Source organism: Falco cherrug, chromosome 1, assembly GCF_023634085.1.
Source record: "Falco cherrug isolate bFalChe1 chromosome 1, bFalChe1.pri, whole genome shotgun sequence".
Classification (NCBI taxonomy): domain Eukaryota; kingdom Metazoa; phylum Chordata; class Aves; order Falconiformes; family Falconidae; genus Falco; species Falco cherrug.
The window spans coordinates 117,194,186-117,217,382 of record NC_073697.1 but is presented as its reverse complement, the minus strand read 5'-3'; the positions used below and the strand labels follow the sequence as shown (position 1 = coordinate 117,217,382).

The 23,197-nt window shown below is 47.1% G+C and overlaps 1 protein-coding gene across 2 annotated transcripts in view; it reads right to left on the bottom strand.

The window, feature by feature from the left end:
* The window catches only part of STX8 (syntaxin 8), a 104,510-nt gene that overhangs the window by 16,895 nt on the left and 64,418 nt on the right, over positions 1–23,197 (bottom strand). For both annotated transcript variants that reach the window (XR_008734334.1, XM_055723114.1), the window contains exon 7: positions 22,844–22,945. Coding sequence is in view for 1 of the 2 variants with exons in the window: in XM_055723114.1 (XP_055579089.1) it covers positions 22,844–22,945 (102 nt within the window). In the remaining variant the exon portion in view is untranslated. The remainder of the gene's footprint in view (positions 1–22,843; positions 22,946–23,197) is intronic.

The following is a 23,197-nucleotide window of genomic DNA, read 5'->3' as shown; positions in this document are numbered from 1 at the left end:
GGATGAAGAACAAAGCACTTGGCACCCCGCAGGACTGAACCCTGCTGAGGTGCGAGGCATTTCCAAACATTTCTAATTAACTAAAAGAATCCACAATTAAGAAAGTCGCAGTCAGTTGGTTGACAGAATAAAGGCAATGTTTTGCAAAGCATCCCATGTTCCCCACTCAGGCAACACGCACCCCTCCACAATACCAGACAGGGGAAGGAGAAACGTGTCCAATAGTAGGTGGGCTATAAAGAGCAAAAGAGTATCTGGGCGTCCTTTGGCAATTTGGCAGCGGTGCTGAAATCCAGATCCACACCCGGGCTTCACAAGGTCCCTGCTTCAAAGCCAGGAGAATAAGGAGATGGAGTTCGCGGGAGCCGACTGCTCGAGCCTGCCTGCTCCCGTGCATTTTGGCTTCGCCAACGCCACGGATCAGCCAGCCCCGCGGGAAAGTACTGCTCGCTCCAAGCGTGGGCAGTCCCCATCTTCTTTTCTTAGATCTAAAGATGGGGCTAAAAGGAAAAAGAAGCGATCTCTGCAGTGCAGAAGAAAATGTTAGGTATGAAAGCTTCAGCCCAAGTACACGTGGTCTCTGGCTTTGGACAGATGATCGGGAAGATCCCCATTTATCCCCTAGATTTCGCATTGTTTTGAGGACTCTGCTGTCTGCAAAACATTAACTCAAACCAAGTGGTACAATTCTGCTAAAATTACACTTTTAAGCCAACTACGTCTTTCTGAGTCAGAAAACAAACAGGCCTTTCAATGCACTTTCATAATTGCAACACCTATTTCATTCTTATTTTCATCCAGCTTATACAAAGATTAGATAAATTATTTTTCATGTTTATCTTACCCCATGGAAAACACAAATCACCTTGATGCTATGCTAAAAAAAGCTTGGCTTATCTAGGCACGGGACATCAGGGAGAGGCCCCTGGCTCTCCAAGCCTTGGTCCTGCCAACAGGCAGCAGCGGACCCTGTGGCCTCACCAGCGGTCAGATGGGCTCCGCACGGATGCGGTCATTCCCAGTGGGAACTGGAGGGGAAGCCCCAAAGACTTGTAGAAACCTGTGTTCTCCACCTTCAGCTGGAGAATCAACAAGGACTTTCCACCTCTGATCCAGCCACAGCTACTCCTAAGGAGCCCAAGGGCAGCAGCCAGATGTGAGGCTGCTCCAGCCGGGGTCTGAGTCCAGCTGGGGGGTCTGTGAATTGTCCAGCACAAGAACAGAAGCAACAAATCCAAAATAGGTTGGAAACTAGAAAAAACAAGCTAGCTCAATGTTAATAAGAAGAGGCTGAACCTCAACATCTGCATCGAACTTTGTGGCAGCCCTGAGCTGGAGACTAGAGCGTGGCTTCAGGAGACTGATGCTGCTGCAGAAGTGCTTGCTGTCCTGCGTGTGTGTGAAGTGCTCTGGGACCACCTCACCTCTAAACCAATGAGGGAAAAACCTACACCACAAGCCCTGCCTAGTGTCATCAGGTGGAGCCGTGCGTGAACAACTCTAAAATACTGTTAAGAGAATTTTTTTTTTTTTTTTAAGTTTTCATCAAATCCTGCCCCAATCACTCCAAAAGTTCCAGACTGCACACACAGCATTACAGCAGAAATAAGGTCATCTGCAAATGGTTAATGCAATGAGTATTAGGTGCAAACCACTGGGACTGCAGTTAAGATGCTTGGCAGTATTTGATTTCAAGTAAGCCACAGAACATGACAGTAATTTAAATAAAACCCCCGTACAGTTTATCCAGAGCTTCCCAGCCCTTTGCTCCCAACACTGTGTCTCCTTTTGTCTCCTCTGTTTCGGGTGCAAGCTAGCACAACCTGACCACGTATCATGGAGCCTATCTTGAAGCAGGAACTTTATTCACAATATCTGGCTTTAGGAGGAGGCCAATTAAAAACAGAGATGCAGGAACGCTTATCCTTTTATTTTTAGCACAATGAAGGTTTGGTGTGAGGGGACCCTAATAAAATTCAGAAGTCAACACTTCTGATGGAGCATCCCTAGTTTCTTTTAAAATGAAGACGTGGATGCAATGATTAGTTGTTGCTTGCTCGAAACTTTTTTTTTTAATTTATTTAAACATTGTCCACTGTGGTTTCAATGGCTTTGAGGGGAGATTTTTAGTATGATCAGCTGCCAAGAAACATCTCCCAGTTAGCTGCTTTGGTCATCAGTCAGTAGCTGCCATTAGCACAGCATTTTCTATCTGCAAATCCAATAATACTAGAACTACCAAACATAATTTTCTCCCGAGATTTCTTTTGGTGGAGAGAAACATCCTTTGGAAGGCAAAACACTTTTTTTTTTCCTTAGCGTTTTAGCTATCAAAACACATGGTGCAGCCTAGAATAGTACTCCCCATAAAAACCGTTCTCCAGCTCTGCTCCGCACCCAGCCTGCCAATGAACATGGGAAACCATTAACTCGAGCTGCTACAATGAACTCCCAGCATCTTCTTCAAAGACTCAGACAATCCCGAGCTACTTGTCATGCAAACAACCTGTGAGATTCTTTCTCCTGGCAAGGCAAAAGGAGGGGTAAATTACTGAGTTAAGTAGATTACTGGGGAAGGAGTCACACTCAGCAGCCTTATGAGATGATTAGACCCTGGGAAATTCATACACCAAATCCCCAGGCCCTGATAGCACACATTCATTACCAGTTTCAGGATCAACCACAATCAAGAACCTTCTCTGGCAGCATTAAATATTCTTTTCCCAATTAACTTTCATTTAGCTTTCCCCCAGAAAAGGATGATTATGTTTAAAATTTTACAGGGGAAAAAAGTTGTGGCAGCAGTTCATCACTCAGATGACTCCTCTTTTTTTTTTTTTTTTTTTCAGAGAAGCATCAGCATTTTTGAAGCAATGACGCTACCGGCACCATCAACATAAGTGTTAAAAACCATAATGCCATCGCTCTGCGGGTGTATATGCGCAGCACTGCCAACAGCAGCACCCAGGGACTGCAGAGGGGTGTCTGCAAATAAGACAGCAGCAGTTATCTGTCGCGTGCATTTCATAAATCCAACGTAGCTTTTGCCATCCAAAAGAGGAAAGAAAATAATCAGTTTTGTGGCAAGACAGCCAGCTGCTGCAACAGCAATGGGAAACAGCCCGTGCCTTCTGCAGGAGCCAGGTAAGCCCGTCAGGTCCCCAGGCAGGGTCCCCTTGGCCCCGTGGTACACAGGCGATGCCAATGCATGTCCTTCGCCATGATCTGCCGGAGTACATGGGCTGAGCTTGGGAAATTAATTGCCCAGAGTGCAGGTGAATGGGCAGCAATCGTTATTTTTTCCCCACTAATGACACTGTGAAGGGCACTGCTGGCAGAGGCAGGTTCTAGGAGAGGCTGTTCCACAGAGGCTTCAGACACAGCTTTATAACATTTGCTTTTTTAAAAGACTCCCAGTTTAACACGAGTCTATAGAGCGTTATTCAGCAACCCTCCATTATCTACAGAATTACAAATTCCCTATGTTCTTGATCTATATAAAGTAAAGGGTGTAACCCCATCATGCTGGAGAAGGTGAGTGTGCTGAGAGTTCTCCCTCCTACCTGAAATATTTTTATCAAAGAGATGTCTTCAAAAATATCTCTCGGAGAAAGTCTCTTATGCAAGAAGTTAGACAGTTGAGGACTACTGAAGTGCAGTCTAGTTTGATCAAAGGAAACTCCGCCACAAGAGACTATTTCACGCCCTGGCATCTCACAAGAGGCCAAGATAAACTGCAGAACACCAGATGATCAACCTGATGGAAGGGCTAATCCTCTCAGAAAGCGGAGAGGGGTACGACAGCTATGAAGAAGGGAAGTATAAGGGTCTAACAGCGGTGATGGGGGCACCTGGGAAACACCTTGAAAAATGTCAGGTTTACCAAGTGACTAAGATGTATTCCATCACTGCAAAGGGCAGCTCAAGGCGTCTCAGCTACTCATTTGTTACTCCTCAAGTAAGAAGGAAAGGAGCCTGCCAGCAGGCTCTACTAAGTAGGGAAGCCCCGACCTCCTGAGCATCAGCCATTTCTGCACATCTGTGGGTAAACTTCACTTGTTAATGCATCAGCTCACCAACCCCGATGGGATGCTGGCTGACCTGCTGCAGCAGAGGGTTGACAAGCACCAGGTCCCCAAGGAAGGGCTTCTCCCGTCATCCTCAGCCCACCTGTCCCCCCGCCCCGTGCTCCTGACCTGCAGCACCCCCTTGTCTGGACCTGCTGCCACTCCACACAGAGGGCTACAGGCAACAGTGGAAGGGTTTTTTGATCTCAGACTCCGCCTGTGGCAAGCACAGCAGAGACAAGGGGCTGTCCTTGCCTGCTGCATCCATGCCTTGACCTCAGGTGGCATTAAGAGAACGTCTGTGTCAGTGAACCAAGAAGAACCCAAGCAGCCGCTTCTGCAGAGCAGTCTGGGAAGGACAGGCAGACAATTCACAGCTCATCTGAGCAAAGCATGGCAAATTGTGGATTGTATCCCCAAAATCCAACGGCTTAACTCCAGTTCCTCTAGCACCTCAAAGTCAGAGCTGCACAGTGATAGTCCGAGAGCAGGATGGCAGTGATGATGCTCCAGGCAGGAGGACCTGAACACAGCCAAGCCACAGGTACTCCGATGGGGACAACAGCACTGCCCTGTTCCTCAAAGGACAATATATACGTTAAGGAGTTACTAAGACAGGTCAACCACCACAGGATGGAGCCAGTGCCAGCCTGGCAGCAAATGAGAGCAAATCCTCCCAGCAATCACTCCGCTATTACTCCCAGTTCCTCCCTTCATCCTGTATGGCCATAAGGTCTTTTTTAGCACTCGCCTTCCAACTCTCCAGGGAACACAGAACCAGCCACACGCATCCACAAAGATGGGAAGCTGCCTAGAAATAACACATTTCCCGCCCTCCTGACACCCCGTTTCGTTCTTGACTAATCCTGAATGAAGGCTTTAAAAGGAATCAGGGGTTCCCCCCGCTATCTTGGAGCTACGGAGCCAACGTGGTGTCTCAGGTGAGCTAGACCACCGCTAACACCAGCCACCGAGCAGAACACAGCCAAAACTACCCCTTACCTCACACTCGTCTCTCCTGTGAACCTTGCCAAATTAAGCAAGGAAGCAGACAACTGGAGCTCGTACGTTGTAAAACTTGTTCAGTCATAACCTATAAAAATACCTGAATGCCTACCTACAAACACACCGCACCTCCCTTTCGGGCACTACCACATCAGTCAGGCTACAACCAGCTCAGCTTATTAAGCCATTTAACATCTAAATACTCTCCAACTCCATGCTCTTTGATGACTTAACCATCTAATTATTGCCAGAATTAGCAGGACAAAAGATGACCACCAAAAAGCCATCAGCACCCCTTGACCTTCTCATTTACTCAGCAGCTAGAGAAAATCAGTTCTACCCTTTCTTCCTTGGAAGATGATCTCTAGTGTTTGGTTCCTCTGGGAGCCAAAATAAAACACGGGTCTCTGCAACAGCAGCAAGCTACCTGGGCATCGCAAGAGAAAATTCAGTATTTCATGCAATTAGCAAGTGCCAGAATTCAACCTTTGTTATCTCAATAGGGCTTATACAGCATACAACAGAGCAAGCCTCCAAATTCACCAACTCTTTATTTCAAGCAGAATTTAAAGACCAAAAGCACGACTGTCCTCCTGCATGGGCTACACTACAGCCTTCAGGGCAGCTCCACATTATGGCAGCTCAGCAGATAACTCTGGGCTGGAACAAATCCAGTCACAGAGAAGCGACGGATCCCAGCACAGGAACAGCTTTTCATCAGTGGGCAAGGCTGACTGATCTATACTCAAGATACTCCTCTTCAAGAAAGCTTCTCTCATAGACCATTAACCGCTAAAATATGCATGTACAAATATGACATGAATGCTTAAATGCAGACAGCTAAGCACACAGGAGAACAGAACTTACCCTGCATTCATCTACATAATTGCATTCAGCTACCAAAGGAATGAGCATCTTTGAAATACCAAAGGTGATGGTAAGCAAACATAAAACACTTAATTATGTAGGAAGTAGTATAGAGGACGTGGCAAAGCAGCCATGCGTCCAATGGAAATATTAATAATGTTGTTATTACCAAAGTAACCAGAAAAGCCGAAGCAGCAACACTGGGAAAGACGTGCAGAAATGAAAGAATTTTAATTTCAGCAAAGGGCTAAGTGAGGTACAACATGAAGTCTGAAAATCCACTTCTCCACCTCATCTCCCATCTGAACCTGGAGTTCGAACAAAAACTGAAGATCAACTTTAAACAAACATTTACCCAGCTCCCAAGCTATTTGAGTACCTTGTCAAAACATCCCTCCCCCCCCCACAAGTGTTTCTGAATCAGAAAGCACAGAATGCAAAATTCACAAGAAAAAAATCAAATCCTCTCATCTCAGGAAATTGGAAATGTTACTGTTTATACCCCTGAAAGCATGCTGTGAAATACTCAGTATGAATCATTTGGCACTGCTAATGTTTTTGTAGAAGGCCTAAACACTGGGCTTTTTTCCCCTCACTTTTGAGTCTTTAATTCAATACCAAGGTGGGAAATTAATATTTTTGCATTTTATTTAAATGCCAGAAAAACATTTGCTGCTTCTCTAGCAGGAATGAGTCACTTTGGCTCCAATAACGTGCTTTTCCGAAACTTTTTAGCAGTATTGCCGCCTTGCTAACGCTCTAGAGCTAAATACAAAACATTGTCTGCTGGGATCCCCAATGACATTATAAACACTGCAGTAGTAAAAAACCACCCAGCCCTGCAGGAGCTGGAAATCTTACAGCGCTAAATAAAATCACCAAGCACAGGGAGAAGCAATAAAGCAGGGAATCTCTTTGGTTCTGGAGAGTTTATACGTTCCAAATTCCTTGAACTTGGTAGATTTGGGAAAGTTATGCAAATATGCCTATTATGTTAAAAATCTAACCTTCATGATAGGGCATCATGTTGCATAACATACTTGTTTTTTCTCATGGGCAACCAGAAGCGAGTGACAAAGCAGAGTGGCGAAGGTACAAATACCAGTATAAGCTACAAATTCACCCTGCTCCTGCTATGCTGGAGCACAGGGGAGGGGGCCAAGAGAAAGCAGTTACCACCTATACGAAGGGAACCACTTGACAGGATGTGTATCACATCGGAATTATAGTCACAATCCTGGAATTCTTCAGCTGCAGAATTAAAACAAGTTTACAGAAATAACTGATAGGTGAATGCTATCCCCATCCTATTCCGCCTCGTACATAACCCCCAAATCACAGCTGGCAAGTCATCAGCCCCAGCCACCTCTGCCAAGCCCTGACAGCCCATGCTGGGTGCTCTCCAACGTGCGTAACAAGTTCTTTGGTCCCAATATCCGTCACAATCTACTGTCTGGGCTCCGCATCTCCAGGCAGCCCAACCACCTCCCTCTCCCATCCCAAACTGGCACCACGGCTTCTCCTTGGGTTCGCTTGCAGTCTTACAGAAATGTAACAAAGTGATGAAGTTCAAGTGTTTCAGTTTGGATCCAGAGACATGAGGCTTCTCCAGATACCGGCCAAAGGCCACCTTCACACCAAAAACACTGGGGCCACCAGGCTGGGATCAATGGCCACGCCACACGCTCGAGAGTCGGTGGCTGGAGAGCCTGCAGCCCCAGTTCACCACGCGGCACGAGACACATCTCCAACTGGAATGGAAGAAACTCTTTACTAGACACTTGTTAAGTGCCACTAAAGTGCAAAGACTTATAAAAAAACCTTATATTTAGTAGTCCTGCATATTCTGCCTCTGGTGAGCATGTTCTGCTCCTCATTTCTGCCCCTTAGCAGCTGACTGTTGGTGGGGAGAGCCAGACCTGACCCCCGCCGGCTCACCGCTCCTGCGCGTGCCAGCAGCGAAGCCTCCTCTCCGGCCATCAGCTCATAGGGAATCAAATCAGCATTGACCACCACGATTAAGAGACCTGAAGATGATGAAGGCTACAAAGCACAGCGGCATTTATTTGCAACCACTCTGGGCAAACCGGCCGCTGACGGCAACAGCTTGAAAAGAAGCCTGTTACTTTGGGGAGGTTCGATGCTTTTAGGTGATTTCCAAGGCCATTAGCATCCCCCAGCACTGAAGCCATCCCTCCAACAGCTAATGGTCTGGCCAACCCACGAAATTTCAAAGCCGATATTCCTCCTGTGTAAATACACACACAGGGCATCAGCAACTTAAGAAACAGCGTTTGCTCTTTTTTGGTGTAACCTCTGGCGCTCCATTAGGACTGACGAAGGATGCTGCAGGACACATACAAAACCCTTCCTACCCCCCACAAATTATTTTTGTTTCCCCATGCAGGCAGCGCAGGAAGGTTGGCTGGCTCGGGCTCTCTAAGAAAGGCTTTCTGTGGTGGGAGGCGGGTTCATCGCTGCACACAAGGGATGACCTCTGGCAATGCCCGGTTCGCACTCGCTACTGTCTTCAGTTTGGCAACAGGGCACAAAAGCGGCGTGCATGTGTGTACCCGCAACCCACCCTCCCCCCTCGCCTCAGCCCCTCTTCACGGGGGGCCGGAGCTTCACACGTTAACCAGCCCCCTCGAGACAAAGCCCATGAGTTTCTTAATTAAGTCGAAGTGAAAGACGGCCTAAAAGCATCCCACTTACATCCTGGGAGTACCTTCAGTCTGGACTTCAAACGCGGGCAGTGCACTGCCCATCAAACCGCGGCCTTAACAGCCAGTCGGCAATTTTTCCTCTTGTAAATGCAGAATGCTGGGCCTTCAGCCCGGCCTCTTCAGCCTCCTCTCATCTCCCCTCCAATTTTAGACATGTCTCTGGGATATAGAAGATGAAATAAAAGGACCGCTTGTGTGTCAGAAGCCCTCCAGAGGGTCTGCGTTTCAGTCCACCCTTCTCCAAAGCAGGGCAGTGTCTGGAGAGCTCTTTAGCGGTTTTTGTCTCATTAACATTTCCATGAGGCATCAAAGAATATATTAAAAAAATATCTAAAGTACAATTCCTGCTATGGAATGAGAATATATAAAAAAACCTGCTCAGACGCCTTTCCCTTATCCATTGCATTATTATTAGATAATCGCTCTTTATGAAACCAGCTTTATATTCCCACCGAACCCCGCGAAAGCCTCCACAGATCTGTCCCACCAAGCCCCCGCTGCCCTGTACTTTCTCCATTGTCGGGGCCCGGTTGCTCTATGTTCCTCCCAAACAGAACCCAATTATTCCCCAGTAGTAAGTCACTGGGAGCAGGAATTGCTTTAATTTTGTCCCTTTGAGCAGCTGCTTGGGGTGGGCTGGGAGATGGCTGCGGCCACGGCGCTGGGATGAATACTAAAGAAGCACTGAGGCATCGTGTCCTGTGCGGGGGGTGACGGGGTAGGATTTTCTCCGTGGAGGAAGCAAATTAGTGAGGTTTACGTGTCCAAAATGAGCCTTTTTATTGCCCCTCCTTGGACATTTCCATACCCAAACTGTGCCAGCGTGAGAGCTGCAATGCACCTGAGTGCCCTGGACCAGCTTTGCCATCGGTGCTGGAAGCGGGGAGCTGTGCCCACCCGCCCCCGGCCCCCATCACTGCAATTCTTCCCCTTCTCATTAGAAATGCCCAGCAACACCCCGCAGACAAAGCCACTGCAAACAAAGTGCAGGGAGAAGGGGGGAAGGGGAGAAGAGAGGATTTTTTTTTTCTTTCTATAAAAAAAAAAAAAAAAAAAAAAAAAAAGGAGTGCGGAGGAATTCTTCATTCACTGATCTGTAGAATACATTAATATCCCGAAGTGTTGGCACAGCCTCCAATGCTCGGGGGACCAACAATGACTCCGAGTCTGGGATCTTCAAATAAACCACCCCTGCTGTCATGGCCACCGGGAAAGAGAATAACAGCAATATTAGCTGACCTTCATTTTGTTGTTTCTCCAGACCTGACTGCTAGACCTCTGTTTGCCTGTTACTAGGATTTCTTGGCGGAAAAATGTGAGCATTTCCTAGACGATACAAGAGGCAGTTTATTAGGTAAATAAACCAGGCCCTAAGCAGTCGCTTCTGCTTGATAATGAGGAGGGAAGGAAAGGAACAGACCTCCCCGCACCACCTAAAATAACCCCAATCAAGGCTCTATAACTACCACCACACGCATATTTTTCAACAGACAGTTAATGAACAAGAGAAGGTCATTTTAGCTCAGCCAACTTGTGAGCAAAACCATTTGCTCAGAAAACTATAGGCCATAAAAATCACAGCAGGCACTGTCTGTATCATATAAAACTGTCCATCTATGGAAGCAGAAAGAAGTTTAAAATAAGCGTATTCTTTCAGGCTTCTGACAAAAGAAAGCATCAAGGAGAAAATGTTTATCGAGGAGTCGTGCGAGGAGGGCTGGGAAGGAGAGCGCATGGGACACCTCGCACTGCTCCCTTCTTAGCTGATCTCCACGAACCACACTGATAGACATAATTAAATTATCAGGCAGCTGATGACCCAGGAACAACGATTAAAGGCTATTTCCAAGCCTACAGCACCTCCTGCAAAAGGCTACTGCAACAAATTAGAGGCAAGTTTTGCAACATTTCCCAATGAATCTCACAGATAAATATAATCACCAGACAGTTTTTAGAAAGCATGGCTTGGAAAATGAAGTTTCCACTGAAACAGTGCTAGTGGCACTGTTTTCCTTGCCAAACAGGCAATGTTCTAGCGCATTTTTTTTTTTTAATATATAGAAGATAAGTGTTACACAGCAGCTACTGTGTGTTACAATCCAAACGGGGATGCGGTACAACGCAACCCGAATGCATTCAAAGCTACACAAGACACCACCTCGCATCTGCAACTCATCTGCAAATCCCAGCACTCACTAGGATTTTACAGCAAAGTCACTAGCACAAGCTGATCATCGTGCAGCAGAAACACACACCCCCCTCCTATCACAAAGCAAAAAATTATTTCTGAAGCAGATAGGTCATCTACTGAAACAGTGAATCCCACTTTGCTGCTGCAGATCTGTGCACAGGAAAGCATTCCTGCCACCAACGTCCAACTTGGTTTGCAAGCAAAAGTGATGCTGTAGTGACACATCTCTGCTTTTACTGCAAAGGTTTAAAAGTCACTGCAAACCCTAGCCCCAACGCTGGTACAACAGCATCAATGCGAGCCCCGTGTGTATCACCTCTGTGTGACATTTGGCAGTGTGATGCTGAGCAAAGGATGCAAAACCTACCTGAAGCCTTGGTCAAGCAGACAGCTAGCCCACACTAAAGCTACCTTTAAAGGCTACAGTCACTAGGACTGCACTCACACCTTCAAGTCGCATCAGAGTGATGCCAGAGTCATGGACTTTAATCTGCAAAAACTGTATTTAAATATGTTAAAACTGGGGCTGGTTTATTTCAGGACTTAAAACCCCACTTCACACGGCTGTGAGTTTGGAAAACACATCAGGTTCACGTTCCACCAGAAAGAAGGTGGTGAAGTACCTTCTGGAGGCAGCACGCACTCCTGAACCAGCTCATGGCAGCGAGTTCAACCCAGCTCATCACTGCCAGACATGAAACCGCCCTCCCCGCAGCGGTACCACCTTACAAGCTTAAGCCAGTTGGGAAGCTTCTCCCCTGGAGCCCTACCACAGCAGGTTAAGTGGCTACAGGTGTTCCCTCAGACTGCAGCTTGCCCTCTGCTAGGAGGCAGGTATCTAAGGGGACGGGTCCCATCCACCCCACCGCCCTGCTCGGCGCTGGGTCTGGTGATCCCGCTGCAATAGCACAAGTTGTTTCCTGTGGAAACTTCCATCTGCTCTGCAGCTCGCCCCGGGAACAGGAGTGTGAGGTCCCACTTGGGGCAGCAGCAGGATAGTGCCTGCCAGCAACCGCTGCTGCACCCCACTGTGCAGAACAGCACCCTCCAGCACCCGCGCACCAGCCCCAGCATGGCTCCTTACTGGTGCTTCTGAACACCTCGGGGTGGGGGGGCTCTGCCCACCCGAGCCCCGCAGCCCCAGCACGAGGCTGAGCTGCTTTCAGCAGCACCAGACACAGCGCTGGGGCACAAAGAGCCCCCGGTACGACCGTCCTTGCAGACGCAGCTTGCTGGCATGACCGAATGCACAGCCCCCATGCACTTTCCCAATACAAAACCACCAAGCCCAGATGCACAACACTGTTTAATTAACACGCTTGCTGGAAGCGTAACTCTTGCCATTTGAATGCTTCAAGATGAATGCTGCATGAACATGCTTGATTTTCACCTTAAATAAATACTTTCCTTAAAGTAACACTTTGGCCATCCCCCAAGTGTCGGGGGTGGACCTGACAAGCCACCCCCTCCAGGGCCAGGGTTTCTCACTGCTCTGCCCATTTGCCAGAGGACAGTTTTCCTCCAGCCAGAGTTAGCACGATTGCAGGAATCCTACTGTATTTTTGCAAGACAAGAAAGATTTGAGATCACAGCCCCTGTTGGATTTATAACCCCAGTTTCTGGTGGGATCAACATCCTCTATGCATCCTCAGAAAGCCCTGAAGAGACATCATAACCACTTGGTCCCTAGCAAACTAATTTCTCCATTGACCACATCCTCCATGTATTGTTGTGTCCCTCAAGTGCCCGGGGCCTGTGAAGCAGCATTCCAGATGCTGGACCCTCTCTCTGCCCGGGCACTGTGCTTGCAGCAGTGCTGTGCTCAGGACAGCATCTTGGCTGGGATGAATTTAAGGTAGCAAGATCACAAGAGGCTAGAAATGGCTTGCACGGGTATTTGGGAGCCAAAAATTAAGGCAGAATTTCAAAGTTGTAAGAATTAATAAAAACAGTGAACCCAGATAATTCCCCCCCCCCGCCCCCCCATTTAGTTTTAACTAAATGGCACAAAATCCCCAAGCCAGAACACCGTTGTATTTCAACTCCAGATTGGGTAGAGCAATTATTTTGTCACTGAGCATATTAGGAAAGAAAAGGCAGAAGGAGGCGAGTTTGAGCCTCTTTGGTAATGTACAAATTATCACATTTCAGCACCATTTTCAGAAATATAAATTAATGATTTAATTCTGCAACATGTATCCTTGGAAACCAAGCTGTAAGCAGTCGCCCTTGGATATTTCACACAATTCCAATTTTTTTCAATATTCAAATACAACTAATTGCTTGCCCTTTTGGAGTGATGGACAGCTTGGGTGAGCAGGGTGCCCAGGGGCTTATTTTACCACCAGATTTGTACAATCCCGCTACATGGGTTGACAACAGCTGCTCTAAATCTCCTGATAGGTATGAACAAGCACTGATGAAGTTCAGTCTGTTTGAACAGCTGCATATGCAAATGTAATTAAGAAGATGTCTATTGCCTTTTGCTCTCCTACCCATGCCCCCCCTTTCTCCCTCTCCCCTTAACTCTGTCTCCTGATGGGGAGGGATGCCATTATCATAGCTTCAGACTTGAACCTACATCTGATTTACATCTCACAACCATGCCACGCTCCAGCCCCCTCTACTATCATTTGGGCTCTGCTTGAATTTAGGGCTCTGCTATTGAACAGCCCATTACTTTGCAACCTCGATTGCCAACGCATTGACACTGCCACCTGAAAAGCAAACCTCTTGTCAGTACATAGCAGCAAAGTAATTTTTCCCCACCTCATTTGCTGCTGATCAGTTTGTGACTGCCCTCCATCCCTTCTTTATACTATACTTGCTGTGCAGCCTTAAGTGAACCATTTCACTTGTGTCTCTATCTGCAAAAGTCATCCCGGGAGATGCTCTGGGGGTCACCACAGCCAGAAAAAGGCTCATGGGACCAGGTGGCACAGATGCCAAAGACCCAGACAAGTGATTGCTGGTTGAATCCACCAACCCTGGGCTTGGTGGGAGGATGGAGAAGGCTGCAGTGGTTCTGAAGGGTCTCAGTGTCACAGGACTAACCATCTTTAAATGAAGCAAGATGGTTAATGAAGCCAGGCGGACTGACGCACACAGAGCTCCAGGTCTTCCCCTTCAAACTGAACATTAACTGGGATATGTATCCGAAAACTAGGTGGACGGAGCTGCAGCTGCTTCTCCAGCACCAGAGAGGAACCGCAGCTTCCACACAACTGCACTGTGGAAGAGAAAAAGTGATGTGAGCAACCACAAGCCTGTCCGATTAACCTCAGCAGGATGGAGGCTCTAGAGCAAACTGAAGAAAGACTAATTAGAACATGAAACTAAGTGGTAAACAGGGTAGAAAACAAGGGGACTGTACTGAAGGGAAATCAGATCAAACAGAGCTAATCAGGTTAATCCAGTAAGATAATGAATTTTCTAGACAAAGGAAACATGATAGATCCTATCCACACAGACTTCAGCAAGGCATGTGATACAGTGCCATGTGGGAAATTATTAAATGAAAAAAAAAAAAATGGGGATTAGCAGAACTGTAAGGCCAGGAAACTGGTGAAAGGCGAAGCAGCGTTGAAAGAAGGATCAGAATGGATGGAGGTCACCGGCAGAGCTCCTCAAGGAACGGTCAGGAGGCTGATCTTATTAAATATTTTTATTAATGACCTTGGCACAAAAAGTAACTGTGCTAATGAAATTTGCTGATGACATAAAGTTGGAAAGCAGCACCAGCACAGAGGAAAGCTGGGACAGCATATAGGAAAAAAAATGGGTAACTTTGAAGACAAATGGAGGAAGGTTGAAATTCGATGGGCTGAAAGAGGAAGCCACGCACTTGGGATAAACAAGAGGTTGTGCTAAGCGTTGGAAAGAAAATAACTCAGGTGGAAAATGTTCAAGAGCGTGAAAGGCCCAAGCAAACAGCTCAAAGCAAAACTGAGGCACAACATGCTGTAATTGAAATATTTCCAGCAGCCAGGGAAGTGCTAGAACCGGTGGGCAAGCCACTGCAAGAAGGCTCTGGGGATGCTGCGGTCAGTCCTCATGGTTAACAAACCAAAAAGTTTCAGTAGGAAGATGTGTAAAAAAAGGCTAATCAAAAAACAGAGAGATTAATTTAGGAGACTGAAATGTAAAGACACTTGTTCAGCCCGACAAAACAAAAGCTGGGAGGGAACACTGAGTGATCTCTTAGACACGCACATTTGGGGGAGTAAAATGAAAAAGGGGAAAGAACTATTCAAGACACCAGAACAAGGGCTGCACGTGGGCAACGAAGTATCCCTGACAAGTCTCAGCTGGAAATAAGTTTATGACCACTGCAGTCTTCCAATAGGAGTAATGGGGGGGAAAAAACAAGCTTGTTCTCAGAAATTTATCTTGAAGAGATTCTATGACCCAGAAGGCTCTTCCCATCCTTTTCTGCTAAACACACACACAGCTGACACTGCCAGTAAATGCCGTGCTCCTCACCTGGAAAGAAATTCATAAAGCAACTCCAAACCACCTTTTTTAAAAAAGCAGAACCCTTTTATGAGTGCTTAGGTGCACCCCCTTTCATCAATTGAATTCATTTCAACATCTCAGCATGAGCAATTTTAAGCCAAATACTTAAGCTGTGAATATAACATGTGTGAAGAGGAGGAGGAGGCACGCAGAGGCCACGAGCTGGCTGGAGGGTACAAAGGCACTGGAGGAGCAAGGACCAGGCTGCTGGGCACATGCCACTAGCAAAGGCATCATCTCAGCACCATAACTGACCTTGTTGCTGAGTCAGAAAACACCCTCTGGGATGTTTCTTCAAGCTGTTAGTTACCCTGTGAGCTCCCCAACCTGCTCCCTGGGGACTCGGAGCTTACAAAGCCAAAATGTTTCATATTATGGAGAAACAAGATGGCAAGACAATGTGTGAACCAGGAGTTTTATTAGATTAGCAATATGCTGAAATTACTGGACCAGTTTGTTTAAAAAATATTCTTCATTAATGAAGCCACATTTCCCGCTATGTCCTTAAGCAAACCTGCTCTGAGGTTTCTCTGGTGTCTAAGGAGACTTGAGCTCATCCTGCCTTCCCCCCCTCAAAGGGGCCCTTCACTGGGTCTTTCTAATGAGGACAGATGCCCGAGTAAGCTTGTAGTAACTTCTTATCTTTGAGACCCCTCTCTCCAACTAATCTCAGTTTCAATTAGGCAGTGGGTTCAGAAAGAAGTCAGTGGGGCAAGGTGGGGGAAGAGCACGGCCGCACACACGCAACGGGGCTGCAAACCCGTCGGTTCCTCCCGAAACCCAGCTCACCTCCTGCAGACCTCTGCTTCCCCGGGCGCAGCTAACCCGCGCTCTCACGAAGGAGGAAAACAAGCTGTGTGAGAGGAAGGAAACACTTCATGGAGCTCAGAGAAAAACTACAGCAGAAGGGAGGATGATGCACAAGGTAGCAAGACTAGTGGAAAGCTAAATCCTGCAGCAAGATCTGCTGGATTCCTGGAATTCCCCAGCAGGCTGGCTGGCAGCAAGCGAGGGCTGCAGGAGAAGGGAACCAGGACAGAGAAAAGCCCAGATGAAACTCCATCTGCTATTCAATCACTGAGAGCTGCCCCTCAGCCACCTCCCTGGGCTGCTCCGCTCCTGGGAGGATGGAAGTGTCAGTGCATTTAAGCCACCAGCGATCAGTGAAAACACCAGCGACGAGCCCAATTTAAGCAACAGACTCATCGTTCTTCTGCTGAAGTTTCTTTTCAAAGCTTTCTCACAGGGTAACAGCTTAGAACACGCTTTACAACCTGCAATTGCTTAAAATGGAAGAAACTGAAGGAAGGAAAAAAAAATAATAAAAAAATCAGGAAAATCTGTAACTTGCCAGGCCAAGAAAACTCATCCTGTAGAAACACGGACAGGTGACTCAGAGCCAGTGCAGTTGTCAGAGCAGCACCGCGGGGGAATATCAGTGTAACTTCTCCGAGAGTCAGATTGCAGGAAAGGTTGATTTCATGGCACACTACACCAGCTTCTCCGCTCCACTGAGAAAAAAATAAACGGATGGGGACTTGCTCATCTAAACACACAGTGTACGTCAGAGGAACAAACCTGAGCAACTGCCATCAATAATTTATAAAACAAATTAAATCCATGGCAAAAATAACCATAACTTAGAACAGAGCGATCATAGAATCTGGCAGGAAAAGGCCCCAGCCTGCATGAATCATTATTTTCTAGAGGAAACCTTATATAATCCAAGCTACTCTGTTTTAAAACAAATTAAACCTTCCGAAAATGTCAACTAATAAGTTTGGCAAAACTCTACCTTTAAATCAGGTATGTTGGCCATTTGCTAAGATTAAAAAACCCTGCCTGGTATCGACTGACTTTACAGTAGTCTACACCCTGCTTTCAGTATCTCCAAAAAACCTCCATCAGAAGGCAAAGGGGAGAGGAGAGCATCTACCTGGGGCCAGAGGAAGGCCATTAGATTGCAATGCCATCTTGTGGAACAGGAGAAAATGAAAGACAGAAAAATAATTGCTCAGTGGCCACTTTGGCATTCTGTATCATTTTACAGCACACAGGTATTAGCCAAGCAGGGCATATTCGGTGGTTGCATCTCATTTTCCTCATTTATCTGAAAGGTTAGAGGGATGCACGCAGTGATAACTGCGCAGACATGGTCTGCCTCCCCCTGGCTGCTGGGAAGGGGATGGATAAGTCTGCCAGAAATACAAGTTTGCTTTTTTTTTTTTTTTACTTGTTTTTACTACAACAAAGTCATAATCTTCTGTGTTGCTTCCCCAGAAAACCAGCCCTTCTCCTCAGCTACAGGAGAGCCACCAAAAACAGTGACTTGGGCAGGAGCAGAGCAATCCCCCAGATCCCCTCCCCAATTCATGGTCTATAGCCTAGCAGGACCTGAGGAACACTTCTGACTCGGTGCATTGCACAGCTTAGCCACAACCACCCCTGCATATGTTGCATCTGGTAATTAGGGTCCCAGCCGTGCATGCGCGACTAAAATCCCCGTATCTCGTGCAGACACAAACACTTCAGGGATGCTCTTATCACAAACAAAGCCTGGTTCAACCATCCTCGCTTCAGGGAGCTGCCTACTTATGTCTTCAAGTCAAAAAAAAAAAAAAAAATTTAAATCTACAAAAAACTCAAGGATGGGAGGAAAGTTACCAAAAAGCACCATCCAGGTAAGCCAGGAGGAAGCTGTGGACGATGACTTTCTCCTCTGTCATGAGGCCAACTGCAACCCACGGGCAGGGAGAAAGAACGAGGTTCTTTGCAGACTCCTGACAAATACTAACTGCCTGTGCCTGCTGATGAACAGAAAACCAGCCCACATCCTGCGCCTTTATGATTTCCTTCTTGAAGGATGTCCAGCCTTCCTAGACCCCTCTGCCCTTCAGGACTGTCTCCCAAGGGACTCTGTCAACCAGGCCCCTCAACAGGCCAGAGGCTGCCCCCCAAGTTCAAGGTGGCAGTTTTGCTGACCCCTCTCCTTACTTCTCTGAGAACTGAAAACTATCATTTCACAATTGCTGTGCCCAAGACTGCCTCCAACCATCACATCACCCACCAGCCCTTCCCTGATTGCAAACAGCCGGTCCAACAGGCACCTTCCCTCGCTGCTCATGGACCGGCTGTGGCAAAGAGGTCCCTTCCAGGTCCCTTCTACACACCAGGAACCTCCTGGACTGTTTCCCCTCTGCTATGTTGTATTTCCAGCAGACACCTGGTGGGTTGAAGTGCCCCACGAGAACAAGAGCTAGTGATTGTGAGGCTTCTCCCAGCAGCTTACACAATGTTTTGTCTATAACTTCATCCTGGTCAGGTGGTCTGTAACAGAATCCTACCATGATACCTGCCTTGCCATCCCTCCCCGATTCTTACCCATAAACGCTCAACCCTACTGTCACCATCACTCAGCTCTAGGCATCCAAAACACTCCCTAACACACAGGGATTCCCCACCGCCTCTCGCCGCTTGCCTACCCCTTCTGAAGAGTTTACAGACACCCACTGCAGCACTCCAGTCGTGCCAGTCATCCCACCATGGCTCTGTGGCGGCAACTGTGTCGTGGTTTTCCTGCCACACAATGGCTTCCAGCTCCTCCTGTTTGTTGCCCATGCTGTGTGCACTGGTGTAGACGCGCTTCAGTTGGGCTGTTGATCCCACCACCATTTTTTTTTTGGAGGGGGGAGAAGCCCTAATTCCTACACGACTGTTCTCAGGTGCTTCTGTAGTTTCTAACACATCAATAACCCTTGTTGTTGAACGCGCTGGTAACGCTGGGGTAGGCTTAATTTTCTTCATATTAGCTCGTAGGAGGCTGCGTTCTGGATTTGTGCTGGAAGCAGCGCTGATCCCACAGGGGTGGTTTCGTTACTGCCGAGCAGCGCTCACACAGCGCCCAGGGCTTTGCTGCTCCTCAGCCACCCCACAGCGAGTGGGCTGGGGGCACAGGGAGCTGGGGGGGACACTGGCCCAAGGGATGTCCCACACCATATGGCACCACGCTCAGCAGATAAAGCTGGGGGGAAGGTTGGGGGGGGGGGGGGGCTGCGCATTGGTTGATTGGTGGTGAGCAATTGTTTTCATTTGCATCACTTGTCTTCCTTGGGTTTTATTTCTCTCTCTGCTATTTCTCTTCTCATTACAATTATCATCATTATTATTTTATTTCAATTATTAAACTGTTCTTATCTCAACCCATGAGTTTTCTCACTTTCACCCTTCCAATTCTCCTCCCCCATCCTGCTGGGGTGGGAGTGAGCGAGCAGCTGTGCGGTGCTTAGTTGTCGGCTGGGGTTAAACCACAACACCGCTCCCAACATCCCCATCTGAATTACACTTTCATTTCCTTGCTTATTTTGAAATGCAGTTCTTAAGAAGACATTCTGAGGGTTAAAGTTTCTAACAAAAAAGTTAGGGAGAACTGGTTAATGAATGTTACTCTGCACAAAACCTCCCTATAGGTATGCAAACTGGGGACAAACAAACCCAAGAAAACCAGTGGTAAAACTGAAAAGCCAGGATTGTGCATGCAGGCATTCCTGTAGCAAATCTGGTAAAGGCAGCCTAACACTTGGTTAATGATTTGTGTACATGAAAAACTCAATGCAAATTTATGAAATCTGAGAAATATACGTCCCTCTTAAATGCCCAGCATACACTGAAAAGAAATAAAATGATGCCAAGCAGCATGCAAACATTTGCTTACAGATGACTAATGATTTTCAACAATAATTTCATAAATGCAACAGACTTGAGTATACCCCATGGTTATTCTTCCACTGCAATCGCTGGGAGTTCCCACTGACACCAGTGTGGGGCTGCCCGGGGGCCACCAAGAGAGACAGGCTCCAACCAGGGCAGCCTTCGTTGGGCAGAAGCAAGGGGTGGGATTGTCAACAGCTCTTGAGTCAGCAAGAGAAATGGCATTGAAAATAAGCTGCAAATGAAAGAACCCACCCGAAACAACCTGAAGGTTTCTGCCAGGATTAAGTATGGCCAGAGGTGCAGATGCTACCTCCTCTGCAACGCTTCCGTGCCCCGCAATGCCTGTACCGCGCAGGTAGCACCAAGGGATGGATACATCACACCAGCTGCTGGAAACAACCTCCACAGCTCGAAACTATGTTTGCATGAGAGCAAGATGTTGAAATATTGATTGAAGTTGGATTTCACCAGAAATACTTTGATTTTATTATTATACTGGCTGCTAACAAAGACACACCCATTAATGCGTTACATTCTTGCTCATAAAAGGGTGATTATTCCACTATCCATGCCAGGCTGCTCCGCTTGTATCCACAGCCAGTGGTTCCAGTACAGGCACTCATCAGAAAAATAAGACGACATTATGATTTCAAAAGTGAGGCAAAAAACACAGAAACAGGCACATGCTGGAACAGTGCAGAGACTGGGTCCAAGCAAACATCTGCATCCCGGGGAGGGAAGGGGTGGGCAAGGGGGAAGACTGAGCACTTCACACCGGTTTAAATCCAAAGTAACACACCGAAACCAAAGATTTACTGAAGATGTTATCAATTTAAGTGAAATGTTGGAGAGCAGGGGGAAAAAGCGCTTTGAAAAAATTACCTAGCAGGTGCCAGCTTTCCTGCTGCTTGGCTTTGTTCAAGGAATAATTGTACTTACACGGAGGGTTCTTCTGATCTTAATACACTAGTTAACTTTCAGTGCCAGGGATAAGGGTGGAAAAGGGATGGGAAGAAAGCCATGAAAGCCTGCGTCTTCCAGCACGATTGCTCTAAAACTCGTGCTCGGGCAGAATAAAACAGCTATCTGAGGCAATACAGTGTTTACATATGCCCAAATTGTTATGCAAACACAGGAAGACCTATTGGAGCAGAGGGAACAGGCAGTGAGAGGCAGTGCTTCTCACCACCCCTTGCAGAAAAATGTTTATCGATGTGCAAAGGGTGAGAGAGGTCACCCCCAAGGAATCCAGTCTAGGATCCTCCCAGCCTCAGCCTCTCCCACCCTCCTCCTCCTCTCAAATTCCCCAGCTCAGCCAGCATGGGCTGCAGAGTTAAAGAGACAGGCTCATTATCCAGCAACTTCGTCCGGGGGCTGCATTTGCGTGAGGAACCTAAAAAGGAGGGAGAAATACCTAACGAGGGAGAAGCTGTCCCATGTGAAATGGAATTCACTGCCTGCCCTGCACAGATATTTCACGTCACGCTGCCCTGTACTCGTGCAGAAAACGAAACCACAGAAATTAAGGAGAGACTCCAAAGGCACACGGGGTACTCAGCATCATTCAAGTGCAATTATTTTTAGATTAACTCCATCTTGCATCAACATTAAAGATCTAAAATAGTCAGTCATGAACTCTACAGTCACGCCTTTAATTCTATCTGTATCTGGTACGAGAGAAACTGGAGACAAACGCCTCTGACAAGTCAACTTTAACCTCCAGAAGAAGCCATAGAATCTCATCAGCCTGTAACAACCAAGCTTTTAAAAAGTTATCGCTAATCGAGAACTAAAATCCCTGAAATACGTCGTCAGTGCTTGAAAAATGCCTCATTGCCAGTCTAAGCTCAGTCGCTTTTGCTACTAAATCATCACTCTACAGAATAAAATCTCCCCACCAGCCAGAAACAGATCTGTGACCAAGTCAGCTCTCTACTTCATCTTTATTAAACTATGTAAGCCAAATTTCATTAACTTCTGGCTATAAGTCAAATTTCTACAGAGCGTAAATTATCCCTGTTAGCATTTTGAGTCTCCTAGTACAGCAAAAATGAACCACGGACACCAAAACCAGACATGTTACTTCCAGAAGTGTCTTACCACCATCACCTCCCCGTGGACCTCACCCCGCAGTCACTCATCCTCCCAACATAAAGACATGCTCTGTCATCACCCCCAGCCTCCTCCCACGGCCATTGCGATCAAACCCCCAGCTCTTCAACCTAGAGAGGAAACCTGCATTCGCCCGTTTGAGATGAGTAACTTCTCTTTGGCTGTATGGAAAGAGACACCAGTTCAGCTTTACCAGCTTGCACATAGCTTGAGGAGTCGCCAGCAAGGATTTCATGTCTGGCAGGCTCTGAATGCCACTGGGTTGAGAACACATTCCTGCAGGACACCACCAGAAACACCCCTGTGGCATCACTCCCCGCTGTGACCGGTTTGTGAGAGCTGGTAGCTAGCAAGATTTTTAAACCTCATTAACACGTACTGCTCTAATTTCGTACAGTTTTACAATTTCCAATCAGAAGATTGTGCAATGCTGAAGTCAAATAGCTTAAGGAAATTAACTGTATCAACACGCAGCAAGCACAGTGAGCCAAACCTGCAACATCAGCTGAAGAAGTCTGGAGAGGTGGGCTTCTCTAGCTTTTAAAAGAAGTTGTACTCGGTGGGAGCGCACTGTGCACAGCCTCCGAGCGCTAAGCTACTTTCTCGCCATTTAATAACAGGGCAGGATTTGTGCTCAAGCCATTTCCTACCACAGGACGTTGATTTCTTGTCCACCATCTTCACATGCCGCGTCTGGTTGCGAAGCTTGTCGTCTGTGTTTTCAACCAGGTTAGTGAGGTCATCGATGATCTCTGGGGAAAAGGAAACACGAGCATTAATCTCCGAGCCCTGCAGCATCACCGCTCAACAAGCACGCAACTGCTGGAGGCTCCAAAATGGAAACCAGCTGCATCCTTCTGTCTTCCAGGACGACAGACCAGCGTGCCACATGCAAGGGTCCAAATCCTGGGAAACACTATGCAAGAGACTTCCAAGTTCAGACTCTGTGCACTCCACTGCAAGAACTGAGGAAAAAACCAGCCTGAAACAGCAGCATCAGTCTA